Source organism: Cladophialophora psammophila (genome assembly GCF_000585535.1).
Source record: "Cladophialophora psammophila CBS 110553 chromosome Unknown aczJe-supercont1.1, whole genome shotgun sequence".
Classification (NCBI taxonomy): domain Eukaryota; kingdom Fungi; phylum Ascomycota; class Eurotiomycetes; order Chaetothyriales; family Herpotrichiellaceae; genus Cladophialophora; species Cladophialophora psammophila.
The window spans coordinates 1,804,165-1,823,778 of record NW_006912922.1 but is presented as its reverse complement, the minus strand read 5'-3'; the positions used below and the strand labels follow the sequence as shown (position 1 = coordinate 1,823,778).

Below are 19,614 nucleotides of genomic sequence, written 5' to 3'. Positions count from 1 at the left end.
TTTTAGGGTAGAAACGCGTTCGCGTCCTTGTGAAATGCGTAATGTCAGGGATGGCTTGGCAGCGAGCTATCTAAGAAGTATATTGCCTATCTATAGGCGCAGTGCGACAGCGACTTCGAAGCTAAAGAGCTTCAAAGGGGTGGTCTGTAACCTCGTGCTGTACACATATACTTTTTAGTGCCTTGGCGTCTTGGCACCCGTAACAATTATATCTTAATAACTTAATACTATATATACTATAAGTTATTTTTACGTATCGAGCCTTGGACTCGTTTATCGCAACATTCTTTAAATTTTGTGATTGGCCGGCGCTTTAGCTCATAGCCTAGTCAATCAGGGCGTAGCCCCGATATCGGATCTGAGGACTGAGACAAGAGAAAAGTTTTCGCCGTAGACCATTGAACCTTGTAAGTCGGCGTTCTCTCGAAATGAGTCGGCGATTTAGTGTTTCCAGGCACATTTCTTGTGGTAATACAGCGGCGGACGACTAAATGAGCGTCTGAGGCTACCTGGGTGGTGCTTACCACCCTTCCGCTCCAGCCGCTTCATGTTTGGACAGGAACCACCGGATGCCATTAAGAAGATTTCGGGTGTAGTCTTCTGTTTCTGGAATACCCGGGGAAGCCCTGTGACAAGTGTCAGCTGTGTGGAAATGTGTGCTCGAATAGAGGCAAGCCCACTCACCAGAAAAAATGAGGCATGCCTTCGTAGTAGTCATGTCGAGTCGGTACACCAGCCTTGCAGAGAGCCAGTTCCGTGATTGTCGCATCATCACGGAGAGGATCGTACTGACAAGAGACAAAGTATGTCGGTGGGAAGTGCTTGTGATTCTCTTCTGCCAGGATGGTAAACACGTCCGAATCATGGGGGTCGACTTTGGCGTGCTCGTAGAAGATTTTCATCGATCCTTTGTCAAGGATGGGTGTCCCCTTTTCATTCTCCTGGTATGAAGTGTATCTGGATCGGTACTGCCCAGGCACGTTGTCAAAGTGTGCCGTGATCGGATTACTGGCGGCGACCCCTTCGAGACTTGCCTGCAGCTCCGGATCATCTATGATCTTGTTCGCCATCTGCAAAGCTAGACCTGCCCCGGCTGATCCTCCGATGGTGTAAAAGCAATTAGCATCGCCTCCGTAGGTACCCACATTTCTATAAGCCTGGACGAGGAGTCAGATACCATAGGTCTTGCGAGGAGCGGCGCACGGTACCCATCTGTAGACTTTCAAGCAGTCGTTGAGCTGAGGAGGCATGGGATAGTCCGGCGTCAAACAATAGTCAACGCTGATGACAACCGAAGGGATATTCTCTGCAACGATACGACAGAAGCGATCGTCGTTGTCGAGGTCGCCGGTCATCCAGCCGCCACCATGTGCCCAGATTCCGACGGGTAGAGGCTTCGTGGGCCTTTCTGTTTCTGCAGGTCGGTACATTCTATATCCGACACCTTCCACCTCACCATGCGTTATCCTGACAGCATCGGCTCGCTTGGGGATCGAGCGCTCTAGGTACGCCTTCAACACCAAACTCCTCGCCTTGATTTCGGCTGGAGTCCCGGTAATCGTGGAACGACCACCCGAGGCCTCTTCCAAATCCAGCCACGATTTCTGATAGGACATGTTTTGGTACGAAATGACTCGAGGACAAACACATGTGACACACCGCGGCGATACGCCTCTTTATAAGGTTTGACCTGCGAAGGCGCCTCGACTTCACGAGATGGTCATACAGGCATCCATAGTCACCTGTCACCCTGATCCGACCGATTGCCGAGGGCTTGACGGCGTCCGTCCGGCGGAGATAGCACAAGTCCACCCGGATGGTGCCTTTCTGACTGCTTAGAGAGCTAGGATTTTCTGAGAGTTTTCTGAAAATTGAGGATGTTACCATGAATGAAGGTGTTCTGAACTCTACTACTTCAAATTCATTGCTGGAGATGAGCAGACTGAAGACTCCCAATGTTTAACTCGTCGTCCTGAATGTCAGGGCAAGCAAGCTCAGGAGCCCTTATCTGAGCTCCCAGGCTTTTTTCAGATCATCCAATCCTTTACTTTGGAACGAAAATCACCTTGCTGTTACAGAACGCTTTGAGTCCTTCGATACCTAACTCTGTTCCGTACCCACTCTCCTTCAAGCCTGAGAATGGCACACGAGGGTCGAGGGCCCCATGCTCGTTAATCCAAGCCGTTCCAACTTGTAATTTTCGCGCAATTCTCGTGGCCCGGGCAATGTCTTTGGACCAGACAGAGCCTCCGAGGCCTGTGTTAGTCTCATTGGCTCGGGAGATAACCTCCTCTTCATTCTTCCAGGAGAGTAAGGGTACAATCGGTGCTTAGAAATATCAGTGCTTGTCCGCGTTGAACTGTCCTGTGCATGACCAGAACGCTTACCAAAAGGCTCTTCTGTCACCAGATCAGATGTGTCGGGCGGCCGATCCACCACCGTCGGAGAGATGAAAAGGCCAGGTCTGGTGCTGACGGCGGAACCACCCAGGGCAACTTTCAGATTCTGGCTTTCAATATCTGAGAGAAGCCTTTGTGCTATTTCGTATTGTTGCTTGTTCTGGAGGGGCCCGACGAAAACTCCATCTTCGAACCCATCCCCAAGCTGGAGAGTCTTGACACGATCCACGAACGCGGCGAGGAATTGATCGTAAATATTTTCTTGAACATAAATTCGCTTGACCGCAATACAAACCTGGCCCGAATTCAGGAAGGACATAGTAGCCACCTAACGTCGTCAGAATTAGGGCATGGAGGGTAGACTTTGGCCAGCAGAACTCGTGCATCTGGATGTACTTACCTTGGCCACCGTTTCCTCAATGTTGACATCGTCGCAGATAATGCAAGGGTCATTGCCACCTCTGTAGCAGTCAGTAATGTCCAGGGACGTTTCTAGCTCCGGGCCCAAACTGACAACTCCAACGTCACGCGCTTCAGTGTCCGACTCGCATTCTGCATGACCCTCTTTCCCGTCGCAATTGATCCTGTGAAACTGATCTTATCAATCCCAGGGTGAGCTGTGATCCAAGGACCCAGTTCATCATCGCCGTTGAGAACCTGGAAAACACCGGGCGGGAAGAACTGCTGAGCCAGTTCGCCCAACTTCAAGCCACAGTATGGGGTAAACGGGGACGGCTTCAAGATGACCGTGTTTCCAGTCACCAATGCTGAAGCTATTTTTTGAGTGCCCAAGGAAATGGGGAAATTCCAAGGGACAATCAAAGCACAAATTCCAAGAGGGGTATATGACAAGATAGCTCTCCGTCGCTCATCTTCGAGCCTGGTCATCTCCGGCAAGTCCAAGTTGCACAGTTCTCGCACTCGCAGGACGCCTATCTTGATCTCTCCCTGGGCGAGGGAGAGCTGGTCCTGTCAGCAAACATTGTGACGGCTCAGGTACGACCCTACTGACCGGTTTTCCTTGCTCGAGCGTCAGCAAACGAGCAAATTGTTCAGAGTGTGCCTCCAAAGCATCGGCAAACGCATTCACTAATGCCTTTCTTTTCTCGACCGGAACTTCAGACCATTCAGCAAATGCCGCCCTGGAACCACGGACAGCCTCGTCCAGATCTTGAGAGGATGCAATCGGGACCTCTGGGAGTTGTTCCATGGTGGATGGATTCGTGCCATGACTTTTTCGCGAGCTCGATCGCTTTTCCCCGTTGATCACATTATAGAAGTTCTCAGACAGGTCGAAACCTGTGCCCTCTACTGAGGCCATGGTGCAAATTCGATGCTTGATGTGACCTGATTACTGAACTGTGGTTGACCTGGTGCCAGAGAACTTGCCAAAACGCTGTGTTTTCAAGATAATATCCGCCTCCTTCTGATGGGACATGAATGCCGGTCACTCTCTTAAATGGGTCCCTCGTCGTCCCACCAGCCTTGAACATTACCTCGGGAGCACTAGCACTCAACCCGTTGCTGACTTATAGGTTCTTTCCCGCATCGAGACTCGGCAAGAAGATCCGTTTCGCTACGGCTTACTATCCAAGGGGTTGTACCTACAATTTCTCGGCGGCAGGTGATTGGCAGATTCGGACTTCTCTGGCTCTATGGAGATTCTCTGCAATCGCCTCGTCGCGTGTGGCTTCTTACACTGTTACGTCGGTTTGGAGAATGGGTTTGTATACAGTCTATGAATATTCCTATGGATAAGCATCTCAAAAATAGCGCTTCCGATTTCGTAGTCAAGTGAGGCCCGGCCTCTGCGTAGTAGTGGATGCTCAAGCCTGTGGGGCCTTCGGACGAGACCAGTGCCAATCACGCTGATTCTGGCGCCGTCATTCGCTCTCGCAGGGTATCTTTCAAGGTCTGGTCGCTGGTCGACCCCAAATACCACGTGACATCGCTTCCATCTTCCTCACATACATGCTTTCCCTTTCGGAGGAAAGCGAAAGGATTCTCTCGATCCAGGTACTCGATGTCGTAGTCCTCGAACCGGACATTCTCGACGAGCTTCATGAAGCTCAGCCGTGACCCGGGGTACAGCGCAGGTTGACCGTCCACAGTCCCACCCTTAAACCATGACGAGCAAGGTCCATTCCAGGCCGTTCGCTTAAGGAAGGTGTTGGCGTGCCGCAGAAATTGCTTCGTCTTCATTTCATTGGGTGCCACCCATGCAATGTTGTCGACCTGTATTTTCTCAATGAGCTTGAGGGCATATTTGCAGAAAGAGTCGATGAGAGGAAAGAATGATCCGTGGGCGACAGGGAAGTATGCACCCCCAGATATCAGATAGTTCGGCACCCCTCCCAAAGCAACACTGAGGTATGACGGCGGATGCTGGTCTTGGGCCCATTTCTGGCGCATGTCCACCCCATTGACGAGAAGTGGGACCCGGGGTTTGAAGGATGTGTCGAATCCGGTAGCACAGATGATAACGTCGACTTCTTGCTCATTGCCTTCGGGGTCAATGAAACCTTTTTCGGTGATGGTCTTCAAGCTGTCCGTATACGTGGTGGTTTTCGACGCGCAGAGGCTTTGAAGATATCCATAGCCGGGAGTGGGCCTTCTGCAACCAACATAAAAGTCGGTGGGCACAATCTTCTCGATGAGGTCAGGTCTTGTTTGGAGGCTGGACCTCATGTGTTCGTTGCAATAATCAAACGTATTCTGTTGCGCCTCGCTGCCGTTGACAATGAACTCGAAGCGCCGGTTGAATGGCTCCTCGACCATCTTGCGGTACGCCAGATATTCGTCATGACTAGAGTCATCAAAGATTTTCTGCTGTTCGTCCGTATATTGATAGTTAGACCCGTCGGCTCGCGTAAAAGTCTGGCTGAAATTTCCGGTTATCCAGATTTTGCTGCGAACCCATGTGTAGATTTTGTCGACGTCTTCGTAGATGCTCGGTAAGATCTGCACGGCGCTGCTACCAGCACCAACGAGAGCGACACGCTTCCCCTTCAGGCTGACCGAAGAGTCCCAGGCGGCAGAATGGAGTAGAGTCCCCCGAAACGTCTGCAGCCCTGGGATGGCAGGCCACTTCCAGTTACTTAGCACTCCAGTGCAATTGATAACCACATCAGCGTGGTCTTCGAATCGGAGATCACGTTGGACATCATGAACGCTCACTGTCCATTTCGCATTCTTATCACTCCACGACAATGCCTCGACCTGGTGCTGTAGTTCGACGTACTTTTCGATGAATCGGTTCTCTTGTTCTACCAATTTGAGATAACCCCAAATCTCCTCTGAATAGGACCAGAATTGCGACCAGCGAGCAGGTCTCCACGGGAACTGGTAGACGACGGAAGGTATGTCACCTTTCCGAACGATTAGTAGTGAATCAAGTAATGACACCTTCTGCAGACTCACAAGCACAACCGGGATAACGGTTCTCCAGCCAAGTGCCCCCAATATCGGCATTCTTTTCGTAGCACACGATGTCCAGGTTTTCTGCCTGCTCTTCGGCCCTCTTGAAGAAATTGAGCCCAGATGCGCCAGCCCCGATCACAATCACTCTCAGATCCCGTTTAGCACCAAACAACTGATCTGTGATGGTCACATCCTCTACCGCAGGGACGGTGCCCGGTAGTGTCTGGTCCTTATTGTGGGATCTTGGTAGGAAGGATGTTACCACCTGCCCGCCTTGTCCGTCCTGGAGGTCGATATTCCTCATAATCGCAAGTTTTCTGTCCACAAAAACGTACTTTGACAATGCACATGGGCAGTTTTGACTGAGTCGTGAAAGTGCGGAGTTACTCGCGCTTTCTGACCCAATTTCAATACCCCATAAGGCTGGACAGAGAGATGAAAACCGTAAATGTTGATCTTCAAACCCGAGGTCCGCCCCCGACACGTTAGTCTTGCAAGAGATAGTTAATTCGGCCATGACAATAACGTCGCCAACCGACACGGTGGCTGCTGCATCTGCCCTCGGGCCGGGCTGCACCTGGTGGTTTGGTCGTAGATTCTGGATCTCCTATAGACCCTCGGCATCACAGCTAAAAGAGCCCCTTTATGTTGATCCTAAAAGTTCTCTTCACCCAAATACCGCCAGCCTAACCCTCATTCTTCGGGCGATCAAGTAATAGAATCGCCCTGGCGGGCTGGTCAACCACGTGGTTTGTGCCTCGGCGCGAGCGGGCATAGTTGGTTTACTGGGGAGGTCATGTTTACGCGGACCATGCAATACTAGTATCTTTTCAGCAAGAGGTAGCCCAGTGCCCCATGATCGATGCTACCGTAGCTTGTATGACTCGCGAGTGTCGCAATTTAGGTCGAATATCAACTCCAGAGTCGCTTGAACATTGCTCAAATCACCATTTTTCTTCAGGACACAACCTGGATACCTTCACAATATTCGCAGCCGCTTCACATTCGGCCTCTGAAGGAATCGGATTCTCGCAGACCTCAACACTTTCGAACCCAGCCATGGCAACCAAGACAATGCGCGCCGTTGTTTTAAAAGGAGCTCACAGGGTAAGGTGGCCTCCATGGTTGATTTCGAAGCCGGAATCTCAGGGCGAGCTCGATTTAGGTTGCCGTCGAAGACCGGCCACGTCCGAGCCTGCAAGAAGATACGGATGTGATCATAAAAGTGACATCCTCAGGTCTCTGCGTACGTCAAAGCTATCTACAGATCTGGCAACCGCTACCTGACATCTCTATTTAGGGCTCTGATCTTCATTGGTATCATGGCCGTCTCGATGTGGTATCGGAGTTCGTGATCGGTCACGAAGTTGTTGGAACGGTGGAGGAAAAGGGCTCTGACGTGAAGCACCTACAGGTCGGAGACAAAGTTGTTGTCCCGTTCTGCACAGCATGCTCATCGTGCTACTATTGTCAATTGGGAGAGTTAGGTCGCTGTACGAAAGGTCTGATGCTCGGCCTGCCTGGTCAGCTCGAGGGTGGTCAAGCAGAGTTCGTGAGAGTGCCTCTAGCGGATACAAGTGTGGTTAAAGCCCCTGACAGTAAGTGAGAGCTTAGCCAGTGTGGAGGTGGTGCTCTAATGTTCTCAGCAATTCCCGAGCAGATGCTTGTGTTGATGGCCGATATCATGCCGACTGGATATTTTGCCGCCTCACGGTTCGTGAAGGACCTCCCTTTGAGCCGTCGCAATGAGATGACTGCCGTTGTCATTGGATGTGGCCCAGTCGGGATATGTGCGATCGCAACCGCCCTCACGATGGTCAAACATGTTTACGCCATCGACTCGGTGCCTGATCGCCTTGCGGAAGCCGCGAAAGTCGGGGCTATCCCACTCAACCTCAACGAAGATCCCGTCGAAAAGATCAAGTCCGTCACTGAAGGCCGAGGTGCTGATGCTGTCATGGAGGTTGTCGGACATACTGACGCTTTGATGCTTGGGCTAGAATTGGTCAGACCGTACGGGACGCTCAGTTCCGTGGGAGTACACACGGATACTATTCCCTTGCGGGGGCTGACTCTGTACGGCAAAGGCGTGAAAATGGGATTCGGCAGATGTCCAGTCCGGAGCGTTTTTGATGACGCACTGAATATTCTCGTGAAACAGCAAGACAAGCTTGCATTTTTGTGTTCAGTGAAGATGTCTCTCGAAGATGCGGCACAAGCTTACGAGGATTTTGGCGCCAGGAAAGTCCATAAAGTTGTGTTCGATGTGGCTGGTCTAACGAAAGAGCATGCGTGACTCTCGAGTTGATTGAAGCAAGGGTTTGTGCACGTTTGACGGCAAAGTCTAGTCTGCCGGGTTAACGTCTGGGATCAATGCTATATTCAATCGAAAGTGCGCTGCTCAGCTCCATAATCGCAAGCGTAATCAACAGTAGATGGCCAATATTCCCTTCAATGGTCAGGATTCTATATTGTTGGCAGCTTCTTGAAATGGTAGCAAATGATAAATGCGTGATTAAAATAATCACCACCACAACACACAGACCTGGAGCGGTGTACAGGGGAACGCGTGAAATTGATTTGACGAAAAGATAGATGCACGTTGCCGGGAATTTGACGGCACCTGCGCGGGCCTTGGTCTGCTCGGCATCCAAACCCTGTCTGGGAAAGGCCTCGAGCTCAAAACCCTTGGTCTGGTCCGTAGATCCGTCGACTTCGCAATGGATGTAATAGCGCACAAGAGATTTAGAAGAACTTCAGCCTCCTCGAGCGCTCAAGCGGTGAAAGGTAGCTGACAGTCCATTCACATGGCACTTCAATCACTTGATCCCGCGACATTTGATCGCACTGACCTGACCACTCGCCATGAAGGCCCGCTGGTGCTGCCGCATGATCTCCTTTTTCACAGGCTTCATTTTCTGGCATTCTACAGCAACACGTCTGCCGTTAGAGATGCTTTCCGTGGCATTGACGTGAACTATCGGCAACTGTTGAGTGATGTGGTCGCCGCTCGAAATCGAATACAGACCGCAATCTCTCTGAAGGCATTCGACACGATATACGACGAGCGGGAAGCCTCTTTCGTGTTGATTGCACGTGGCTACGAGTTCGTCGTCATATTCCTGGCGGTTTTAGCACTGGGTGGCATTGCAGTCCCTACAAGTATATGCGAACAAAATGGCCGTTTTGGACTCGGATGACTGACGACCAGACAGGTATTCATATCACCCAAAAAGAACTCAGCCATGTGTTGCGCACATCTAGAGCCTCGGCCACGATCTGCTCTAGAGAGTACTCCAGCATAGCACAGTCTGGGTCGCCAGCCAAGAAAAATGAAGAGGATTACGTTGTGGTAACTCTGGATGACATGGTCGATAACACGCCGGTAACTCCAAGCACACTGACATTCTCATCATCCAAGACTCCAGATCCGAACAAGCCCGGGTTGATTATCTTCACCTCGGGGTCTACTGGTCCTCCTAAAGGGGTTGCCTTGCGACGGTATAACTTGTTTGCGATTTCAAGCTTGCAATGTTGGAGGCAGAATATGGGACCAGGATACGTGGGTTTGAACTTACTGCCTACGCACCACGCCACGGGATTGCTGGTCAACATCCTTCCTGTTCTAGTCGGTGGAGGCTGCGTGGAGTTCACTCAGCCCAAGTTTGACGCCGTCAAGATCTGGGAACGGATCAAGTTGGGAGGCATCAATCTGTTTTCCGCCGTCCCAACCATCTACGTCCGTCTCCTGCAACATTGGGAGAAGTGGTCACCAGGCATTGACGCGGTTGAGAGAGAGCTGTATCAGACGGCAGTTTCAAATATTGAGCAATTCCACTGTGGCTCGGCCGCTTTGCCCGCGTCCATTGCATCTAAATGGGCGGCACTATGCAGAGGCCGGCAAATCGCGGAGAGATATGGTGGTACAGAGTTTGGGAATCCTTTCGCCCACAGTCCTGGAGTTCCTGTTGTGACAGTGAGTTTGAACGCAAGATCTCCTGGAGGAACGCTGACGGAAATATTCAGGGCTCTGTGGGCACAACAAATCCGGGTATAGAATCATATCTTGAACAGGGAGACGAGGGCGAGATCTTCATCCGGTCCCCATTCCTTTTCTCCAAGTTTGTTGACCTGGGAGATCTTTGTCGAGGCGTATATTGACGGATATAGATACATATACGATATCGAAGCTACCAAGAAGTCATTAACCGCCGATGGTTTTTTCAAGACTGGTGACGTGGCCGAGAAGCATGGTGAAAACTTTTTCATTAAGGGACGCAAGTCGGTCGACAGTATGTGCAATCGCCTTGCACCTCAACTTAGCTAACAAGCAGTCCTTAAATCTGGCGGATACAAGATCTCGGCGCTTGATGTGGAGCGGCAGGTCCTCGAACATCCCATAATTGCTGAGGCGATCGTTGTCGGCGTCGACGACGATGAGTTTGGCCAACGCATTGCGGCCGCAGTCGTCTTGAATGAGGTAAGGAAATTCATCTACCTACTAAAACCCCTAACATACATCCAGGGTGCGGATTCCCTGTCGTTGCCAGAGCTTCGATCGTTTCTCAGAGACAAACTCTCCTCTTACAAACTACCGACATTACTACGCGTTGTTCGCGAATTGCCCAAAACGACAACTTTGAAGGTTCCCAAACTGCTGATAACAAAGGACTTGTTCGGCACCGATCACCCTGACATTCAAAATTGGTCTTCCTCGAGGGTTAAACTTTGATGCGCCATCTGTTTCAGTGGACACTGGCATCGACGAGTGGCCGACATGTATCGTATGAGACTAAACGGCGAACGCTGCCAACTGAAGAGATAGAACTAGAGGCTCTGATTGACTTAGACTGTTAAAACGGGGACTCTGTAATGCTGAAAGCATCGTGAACAACTCTCTGTCACTTTCCACCGAGATGCAGCCAAGTAGAATGAGTTCGATGTGAGGAAAAGAGAACCGTCCGATGCTTGGAAACACACACTGGGACACTGCGATAATGCTTTCTGACTTGCGCCTCGGTAAGCTTGTGTAATTGCCTCTCTAGACTTGCGGATACATGAATCTGTCGTGTTGTAGTAGAGTCTAGACACATAAGTGTGGTGGTTGGCAGTCAGTTATGCTAGCCCCAATAGAGGGGCTATGCATCGTGTCATTCCATGGCCTAATGGTCTCGACTTTCCAGCTTCCCGAACGACGACGCCGTCTCCAGCGACAATTTGACCGAGATTGTCATTTTCATGCACATTAGAGTGATCCCGGGGGGACGGTGCACCGTAATTAACGCGATCAGGAATGAGAGATCTCGAACCCGTCCATTCTAGTGTAAGACCTCGGGCCGAGCGGTAAGGGGGCCGTCTCGATTGGCTCCGTTGACCCCGAGGCATAAGTGGGTCGCAGACAATGTGGGGACCCCAGACCCTAGTATTCAATCAATATCAATCCTCCATGAACCCCGGACTTCAGACCCTAGAGCTCATGCTTCGAAGGCTTCGACAACCGATTTAAGTCTGTGAACCTGCTCCCCGCCTTGACGCTTTGACCCTCGATACTGAAAGCCGCAATGGTGACCCCGGGGACCAAAACGGAGGCTATCTCCGACAGCACAGCACTCGAGGATGAGAAACCTGACATCGCCTACCACGAGAACTCGCTGGGCGGCGAATACCCGGCTATAAACGACAAGAAACTGCTGCGTCGTATTGATCTCCATATCGTAGCCTGGCTTGCGACTCTTTACGCTTTCTCATTGCTCGACCGTACCAATATTGGATCTGCCAAAGTTGCCGGCATGGAGGTAGATCTCGAGCTGACGGGGAATCGATACTCGATTGTCTCTCTCATGCTGTTCCCGACTTATATCTTGCTCGAGGTTCCATCCAACATGCTCATTCGCCGGATCAGCGTCAGGAAATACCTCGCATTTTTTGTCTTTTGTTGGGGTGTCCTCGCCATGTGCTGTGGCTTCGTCAATGACTGGAAAGATCTCATCGCGGTCAGAGTGCTCCTTGGTGCCTTCGAAGGTGCATTTCAAGTAAGTTGGCTCCATCTGAACGTGATTCTTGTACGAAATCAGAGACTGATCACCCTTAAGCCAACCTGCTCTTACATCATTTCGTCTTGGTACAAACGCTACGAAACCCACCAGCGGATCGCCATTTGGTACATGAGCGGTGCGTTTCTCAATGGCTTCCAGGGCATCATCTCCTACGCCCTCAGCTTGATGGAAGGCGTAGGGGGACTTCGCGGATGGCGTTGGATTTTCATCATCCCTGGTCTCGTCACGGCTGTCCTGGCACTGCCCGTCTACCGCTACGTGAGCGAATTTCCCGAAAGCGCCAAGTGGTTGAAACCTCATGAGCTACGTTATATCCAGGAACGTCTCCATCATGACCGAGGCGAGGTTGAGGAGAAAATGGACAGGCACCGACTGTTCGCTGCTCTGAGCGACTGGAGATGCTGGGCTTTGGCTCTCCTGCTCTTCTGGTCGACCGCCGGCTCGTACTCATTGTCCTTCTTCCTCCCATCGATCCTCAGGGGTTTCGGATTCAGCACAGCACTCAGCCAGATCCTGGTCACCCCTCCCATGATTCTGTCCGTCTTCTGCTCCGTCGGGACAGGCCTGTGGGCGGACCGTGTCCACATTCGATCGCCATTCATCGTTGGTCACATGGTCTTGGTTATCGCTGGCATCGTCCTTATTGGATGGGGCACAAACCTGGGCTCAAGACTCGTGGGTGTCTTTCTGATGACGATCGGAAATAATTGCACCATCCCTACTGTGATCGCCTTCCTCATCAACAATCTCCCCTCATCAAGCAAGCGCCAGATCGCGCTGCCGTTGCAAGGCGGGTTTGCGGGATTCGGCGGTATTGCCGGAGCACTCATTTTCAGGACCCAGGATGCACCAAGGTATCTCTTTGGCCTCTATCTGTCCATTGCGTTTGCCTGCTGCAGCATACTTATGACCAGTGCGCTGGTGTTCTATTTCCATCGTGAGAATAAAAAGGCAGAGGAGGGAGGACCGGCCATCGATGGCATCGAGGGCTTCCACTATACGCTCTAGGGCGTACAGCCCCAGGTGGTGGGCTGATGGTTTTGGAACCAGTGTCTCAATAAGAAAATGTACAGAACCAGATTCGCATGGAGGGAGCAGACCGTCACAGTCGAAATGAAAGGATAAAGAGAGTAGAAACCAACCTAGATCGTGAAGATCCGCCGTGCCCGACGTGCAGTGCAGCATGAAACCTCCAATCGATCTCCCAGATTCCACCCCATATTGTACCGATGTACCTTCTTGATTATCGGAGCACACCGCTTCTATTTCGTCAGAACCCCAAATTGAAGGATCGCTGACCGACTTGACAATCATTCATCTCGTCTGCAGAAAGCTGTCGTAGTCTCGTGATGATGTACGTGTTGCGGGTCCAATAGTAAGACGAGTAATGTTAGTTTGCCCTCCGAAATTGGATCGCTCTGGCTCCCCTACTACCAAAATGTCATATGTGCAAAGGGCGAACTCTGTCCCCAGCATGGCGATCAACTTTCCGGGGGCTCACGTTTCCCCTAAATCTCTCTATGCACATCTGATCTCTTTCCAGCGTTCGAATGACGAGCCTTACTTCATCCCTTCATTGTGTTCTAATATGGCAAATAGCATCGAGGGGCGACCTTGCGTGCTGTACACGCGGATATCTTCGAGAAGACGTTGGCCGAACGTCTCGGGTCCTGGCCTGATGAGAAATGGCTTTAATTGTCACCAAGTAAAGTTGGCAACTTAGTCACACGATGAATGGTCTGGCCTGGAGGCAAACAATTTGTCTCGCCTAAAAGTACCCGAGGCCAGAGGGGCAATTCGACGTGCATGTAGCTGCACACCATAGCTCGGTGGCAGGGAGAGCTACAAAAGGCCCTCTAGCCAAGTTAGGTACTTCTATGTTAGGTCGGAGATGATGTTCTCGTACTTCCTCGTCATTAGAAGCGGTCGCGCCTACCTAAAGAGTGGAGTCGTTTATTCTAAGAGTATCCAACTACACAGCTAGTCAGTACGCCTTAAGTAACAGACTCTTTAAGGATGGGAAGACCGCGGAGAAGATAGCCGTTAGGCTAGGGAGACTAGGATCGGGTAGGAGTAAACAAGTGGGAGTTACAGATTGTAGCGATATATGTAGAGACACATTTTAACTTGTCTTAGTCTTGTCGTGATGCTTTCCTTGATTATGAAGCTCATGCTTCTCTTTATATACGCCTCGTTGGTAGCCTTAAGTCACCGCTGAAGCTCGAAGCTTCTCTAGCGTTTACGGCGGTAAGTAAGCTATCCCTAAAAGGACAAACAGAGGGCAATGGAAGGCGCAACGGCGGCCCCTATTCTAAGACGCTAAGAAGAGAGACTGTATTATGTCGTCGACGAAGGATAGCCCACCTAGTGCTGGACTAGAAATCTATTTTGAAGGAGTGGCAGAGGGTGTTATGCGGGTGAGGTAATGAAAAGGGAAAGGAAGATGAGTGAAGGTGAGTGAGTGGCACGAAAGCGCTCCTACAGGTGAGTAGTGTTTAAAAGCGGCGCGGGGTAATGTCAGTGTCAGGGTGAATGCGGCGTAAATTTACCAAGTCTTTAAATCCGTATTAAGAAGTCTAACTCGTTAAGGGGGAATTAAACGAAGAAAGGTAGCGTATAGTCTAAATCTCTTACCGAAGATAATAATCTAGAGTACGGTTCTAGCGACTCAAGGTCGTAGGAACGTACTTTTATACGTTACGGACTTAAGCTTACTTAACGTATATACCTCTTACATAACCGTTAGCTACAGCTTGAGCCTATAATTCGTCGTCCGTCTCTCTTCGCGACCCGATAGCCGTAGGGTCGTCGTACTATTAAGGACCCAAGAATAGTAGTAACTAAAGGTGATAACTATAAAGAGAAATCTATTATAATAGAGCACTTCAGGGTTCGGCGTGCACGTACAACAACGCACAGAGGCCTATCCAGCAGATCGGAAATCGAGAACGCGTTTCTGGTTGATACTGACAAGACAACGCCACCACCAACACCACCCAGAGGGGCAGCGGCTAGGGCTACGAACACCTAGCACAGCGGCAGCATCGAGGAACAGGACAGAATTAATAAAACACTCAGGAATTAGGTAGACGGCGCTAAAAAGCCATAGAATTCATGATACTCTGCTCAAACTGTAAAGAATGGTACTCTGCCAGCACTGTAAACTGTTCCGTAACCCCTCTCTACCAGCCTATTTAGGTTTGATATGTGACTAGATAACTTTTTCTCTTTATCACCGCCCTACCAGCTCAGCACAGCACAGCCACTTTGCCTTGTTATAATAGATTAATAGAAATAGCCTAGACTGCGAAGCTCATAAATTTTAGAGCGTAATTAAGGATCTATTTCACGGCGAGATGGTATCTCGAGATAGAATTAGTGAAGAATAGTACTATAAGAATTACTATTGTTTATACTAAAACGTAACTTATTGTACGCGTGAAAGGAGTCACTAGTATTACCTAATTAGGTAGTTCTAAAATCTAAGACGCTACGACTCTACTATATTAGGCTTAGCTTAGAATAAGATTATCCTTGCGTTACGTGGTGTATTTAAACTTTTTGTATTCTACTGTATCACTCTATTAGCCCTACATAGTATAATATAGCACAGCCACTTTGTCTTATTATAGTACTAAATCTTAAACCATTAGCTTAATAGCGTTAATATTCACTAAATTAAAGACTTAGTAAGTTATTCGCTTTTAGTGTAAATCTTATTTCCGAAATAGAAAAGACTTTTTTAAATTTAATAATATTATATAATAAATATATTATAAAAGTTACTAAAAATAGATAGTCTATAGAGGCTCATAGCCTAGATATAAAAGGTATGAGCGACGGTGAGCTCCCTGGGCTCCCTGGGTATATAAGAATGCCGTGAGCCGCGGGAAAAATTGCTTATGGAGCTCACTAAATATTAGAGATAGAAAAGCGTTAATCGGGCGTTTAAAGAGATGAGATACGTTTTAGATCGACTCTAGTAGACGGTATTCGAGTGGAGAAGAGTATAGATGTAGATTGACGACGATTTCAACGCGAGTTCTGAGTAAGACGTGGATACGGCTAGTATTAAGGTTAGTATATAAAGCCGTGACGTATAACCTCGGATGGCGGATGTTACTAGCTACCGAGTTTACATAACTAATATAGAGTAGATTATTTCATTGACCTAAAGAATTCTCTCATTCAATCTCGACATAGGCCCTTCCTATCTACGTGAATTCAGCACTCTTATTCCTAGCTTAACCCTAAGGTATCCTAAGCCATGTTCATCTTAAGACTCCCCTCTTGAATTTGAGTTACTGTACTGTAATACACTTTATTTCTTTCACAGCATAATATAGTCGATTACAAAACCGCCTTCCACTTTAAACATTCAGGAAAAGAAATCTGGACCACAGCCGAAGGGCTGTCACTGGCGTATCTCTAGCCAGTAACGGTAAGAAACTGTGGAGCTCATCTTTCAATGGAAATGATACAAATTTTCTAGCGTATGGCGAACGCTTTGTTCTAATGACATCATTGTATTGTCTGGAAATCGGCTTCGTGCCAATGTTACAGCTAGCCTGTAAAGCAGCAATGCAGTCTTTTGGCACTTCTGACTTTCCACCTTCTCGATGCGCGCAGCTACACCTCCTTGTGCTAAATTTGTGTGACAGAAGAGAGCCTCTCTACCTGCTACGGTATATCACGAACACTAGACATATAGAATTTGGAATATGCTTTCACAATTTTAACTACAGTGCTCGACCAGTCCTACAGTCGATTGCAAAACTTCCTTTGGGCTTGCAAAAACACTTCAAAACTTTACCAACCCCACATTCACATCCACTATGGCTTGCGCGTCTCTATAAATGGTAAAGTTCGTCTAAGTTAGAGCGAGATTGATTCTACTATAATGGCCAGCTCTCTTCGGCACTCACCTTCCCGAGTCGAATGAGCAGGGATTACGGATTTCACATGAGGAAGTAGCTGATGTCAATCCAGGCAGCCTGTTAAAAACAGCACCCACCATCGGAGACCTGGAAAGGACTCATCGATTCAAGGTCGGGAGAGGATTAAAAGAAGACCTCATATTCTCTGAGTAGTGGCTCGTATAAATAATCATTTATTGACCACGTGGTCTAAGTTTTCGAAGCGCGAAGAGCTAGATATTGCTTGGGATGTTGTCTCCTGGCTGCCGAAGACGTCGGTATCGGAGTTTCAATAACAGATGTCTAACTTGTTACTCCCTCGTCATAATTGTCGCTGCGGCGACCGAGACTGCTGTGGGCGAGTTGGTTAACAATATGAGGGCATTTCCCCTAGAAGATGTGACCATAGCGCAGACATCCAAGTTCTTCACCAGATCACACTCGAATCCCAACTGGAAGATACCTCGCCAGATAGGCTGTAATCTGTTGTGTAATATCCTTTGTCCATCTCCGGTTATTACTACTGGTGGCTGCTCTTGATGAATCGCCGAGAGATACAATCAACTACATTGTAAGGTATGTTAACAGCGTTCCCATCGGCCTTATTGACCGAGTTCTTCCGCGGTCAGAAGCTGAAATTCTACCATCAACTATAGTTTCTATCTATATGATGCTTTTGAATTAGAACCCGGACTCAGAGCGAGAGAAATACTAACAGTATCGTGATGGAAAGGCCGATATTTTGCTCCTATACTTCGCCCGAATCGAAAGGTTTTGGTGTATAGTCCTCTAAGTTGACAAAACCTGTTCTGTTCATCGTGTTTGCATCTGCAACACGTTAGAGAGTCCAGAAAAAGCATTTTTCGACACACCTTCGGCAAGTTCCTCCATAAAAGTTCCAAAGCTCTTCATGAAGATGCTTGCGTTCTCTTTGATCCCCATGTTGATAGGTTGCTGATTTTTTCCGACCTGTCCAATCTGTGTGCCTGCAACAACCGTGGTCAAACCAAAACTGGACTGGTCTACTTGTTGCTCGATTGCTCCAGTCACCTTTCCCTGCAGGATTTCGTTCGGTAGGCTGAATTCTTGAGCAACAGGCCGTCCCAATCCAACACCATCCACGGTGCTCAATGCTGCAACCATTCCTTGTACCGTTCGAAGCCCTCCCGTGATGTAAATCTTCGTGTCTTGAAGTTTCATCATCTCTGCAAATTCTAAAAAGAATCCCTCTCTCTTCTGTGTGCTTGCTCGTTTGCCTTCGAGGGGTCCGAGATCCTCATACGTACCACCACTCAACTCAACCCAATCAAACTTGGCCTCTTCCAGTAAGGCACAGAGTTCAACAGCCTCGGATGGAGTGAATCCTTGGTCCTGGAATTCGACGCTGTTGATTTTGATCCCCAGTGTGAATCCAGGCACCTTTTTACGGATTGCGTCTGCTATCTGCAGAGTGATGCGAGCCCTGTTCCTTAAATCACCTCCGTACTGATCCGTTCGTTTGTTTGTAGTCTTTGAGAGGAATTGTGCCAAGAGATACCCGTGAGCTGCATGAATCTGGATCCCATCAAACCCGGCAGCTTGAAGATATTGAGCTGCATGTACAAAAGCTTCGATAACTGCATCAATATCTTCTTGCGACGCCGGTCTTGGCTTTGCGAATGACTTGCCCATTGCACCTTGCAGTTGGATGTCGCTTGCGGATATTGGATTCGCTTGAAGCCTGCTGTCGGTTTGTCGGCCCGGATGACTCACTTGACCAGAAATGAGACTACCCTGTTTTTTGGCCTCGGATGCCAATTCTTTCCATGCTTCAAATCTGCACCCTTCACACAGCGCGTCTGGTGGAATAATAAGGTTACCGGGTGATTCCAACTGATCGTAAGCTACCATGATGTTTCCTGTTAGTATATGCCCAAATCCTCCCTCTCCCCATCTTTGATAGACTTTGATGACCTCCTTAGAAGGTATTCCACGCGCTGAAAGATTCGTTGAGTCCCACGAAGAGATCTGTTCGCTCATAGCCGCTTTGAGGAATCGGTTCCTTGCTGTTTTGCCCGAATGCTTATACGTGATCGGCAGCCCGAGAGGCGCAGGGTCTACCACCGTGGAAGGGATGCGCGAGAAGGCCATGATCGAGTCGAGAGCTGTGAGATTGACTAATTTGAGTGAAGGACACATCGAAGACTGGCAATGTATTTATAGTAGATTTTCACCACGGACATACGAGAATAGTGTGGTTTCAAGCAAACATTCATTTCTTGCTCCTTCATTTTGATTGGATATGTTAAGAGTTTTCACTATCTTGAAGCATCGGCTGAATGCAAGTAACCCCCGAAATAATGCGATAAGTCCGACTTGACATGTTCAATAGGTCATAATTCTCAAAACGTCGATGGTGCTGCTGGACTAGGTCCTTATAATCGGCCCAGACCAGCTTAACGTGAACGCAGGATTTCAGAAGACCCACCGATCGTACGGATGGCTCACATCAGCCAGTGGATCCATATCCGTCCGAAGCAAAATACCTCCAGCTTCCTGCTAAATCCGAGGCAAGGCGCGAATAGCACCGGTTCCTAAACGAATCATATCCTCGCAGGGCGGTTTCGTTGTCGCTCAGTTTATCGCCAAAACGATGAAAACTATCGAGTGCAGGAATGTCGCTACTCCGACTCATAACGGCTCATCACCTAAATTATCCATTGCAGCGGCTCAGGTTCTCCGGACGAGTGGGATAGTAAGCATCCTGTCTCTTTGTACACCCAACATGCGTCTCTGTCCTCTCGAGCCATGTGGTATCGCCTAGGAAGCGGAAGCCTGATGCTG

At 49.1% G+C, this 19,614-nt stretch overlaps 7 protein-coding genes across 7 annotated transcripts; 3 read left to right on the top strand and 4 right to left on the bottom strand.

Moving 5' to 3' along the window:
* Positions 1-520: 520 nt before the first annotated feature.
* On the bottom strand, positions 521-1,616 carry A1O5_00641 (uncharacterized protein; the record flags this gene model as incomplete). The annotated part of the gene is made up of 3 exons (XM_007741260.1): positions 521-626; positions 685-1,157; positions 1,209-1,616. 3 exons carry the CDS (start codon positions 1,614-1,616, stop codon positions 521-523), a joined length of 987 nt encoding a protein of 328 aa, XP_007739450.1.
* A 428-nt stretch (positions 1,617-2,044) lies between these two features.
* A1O5_00640 (NAD-dependent aldehyde dehydrogenase) lies at positions 2,045-3,720 on the bottom strand (the record flags this gene model as incomplete). The annotated part of the gene is made up of 5 exons (XM_007741259.1): positions 2,045-2,328; positions 2,388-2,727; positions 2,800-2,860; positions 2,914-3,362; positions 3,412-3,720. 5 exons carry the CDS (start codon positions 3,718-3,720, stop codon positions 2,045-2,047), a joined length of 1,443 nt encoding a protein of 480 aa, XP_007739449.1.
* Positions 3,721-4,262: 542 nt separating this feature from the next.
* Positions 4,263-6,123, bottom strand: A1O5_00639 (uncharacterized protein; the record flags this gene model as incomplete). The annotated part of the gene is made up of 2 exons (XM_007741258.1): positions 4,263-5,767; positions 5,820-6,123. The coding sequence occupies 2 exons, from the start codon at positions 6,121-6,123 to the stop codon at positions 4,263-4,265; spliced, it is 1,809 nt and encodes a 602-aa protein (XP_007739448.1).
* A 755-nt stretch (positions 6,124-6,878) lies between these two features.
* A1O5_00638 (uncharacterized protein) lies at positions 6,879-8,115 on the top strand (the record flags this gene model as incomplete). The annotated part of the gene is made up of 4 exons (XM_007741257.1): positions 6,879-6,926; positions 6,985-7,065; positions 7,120-7,417; positions 7,466-8,115. 4 exons carry the CDS (start codon positions 6,879-6,881, stop codon positions 8,113-8,115), a joined length of 1,077 nt encoding a protein of 358 aa, XP_007739447.1.
* A 511-nt stretch (positions 8,116-8,626) lies between these two features.
* Positions 8,627-10,551, top strand: A1O5_00637 (uncharacterized protein; the record flags this gene model as incomplete). Its single annotated transcript, XM_007741256.1, has 5 exons — positions 8,627-8,981; positions 9,035-9,795; positions 9,846-9,940; positions 9,990-10,111; positions 10,154-10,551. 5 exons carry the CDS (start codon positions 8,627-8,629, stop codon positions 10,549-10,551), a joined length of 1,731 nt encoding a protein of 576 aa, XP_007739446.1.
* Positions 10,552-11,380: 829 nt separating this feature from the next.
* A1O5_00636 (uncharacterized protein) lies at positions 11,381-12,883 on the top strand (the record flags this gene model as incomplete). Its single annotated transcript, XM_007741255.1, has 2 exons — positions 11,381-11,851; positions 11,912-12,883. 2 exons carry the CDS (start codon positions 11,381-11,383, stop codon positions 12,881-12,883), a joined length of 1,443 nt encoding a protein of 480 aa, XP_007739445.1.
* Positions 12,884-17,604: 4,721 nt separating this feature from the next.
* Positions 17,605-18,921, bottom strand: A1O5_00635 (oxidoreductase; the record flags this gene model as incomplete). Its single annotated transcript, XM_007741254.1, has 1 exon — positions 17,605-18,921. One exon carries the CDS (start codon positions 18,919-18,921, stop codon positions 17,605-17,607), a length of 1,317 nt encoding a protein of 438 aa, XP_007739444.1.
* Between the last annotated feature and the right edge of the window lie 693 nt (positions 18,922-19,614).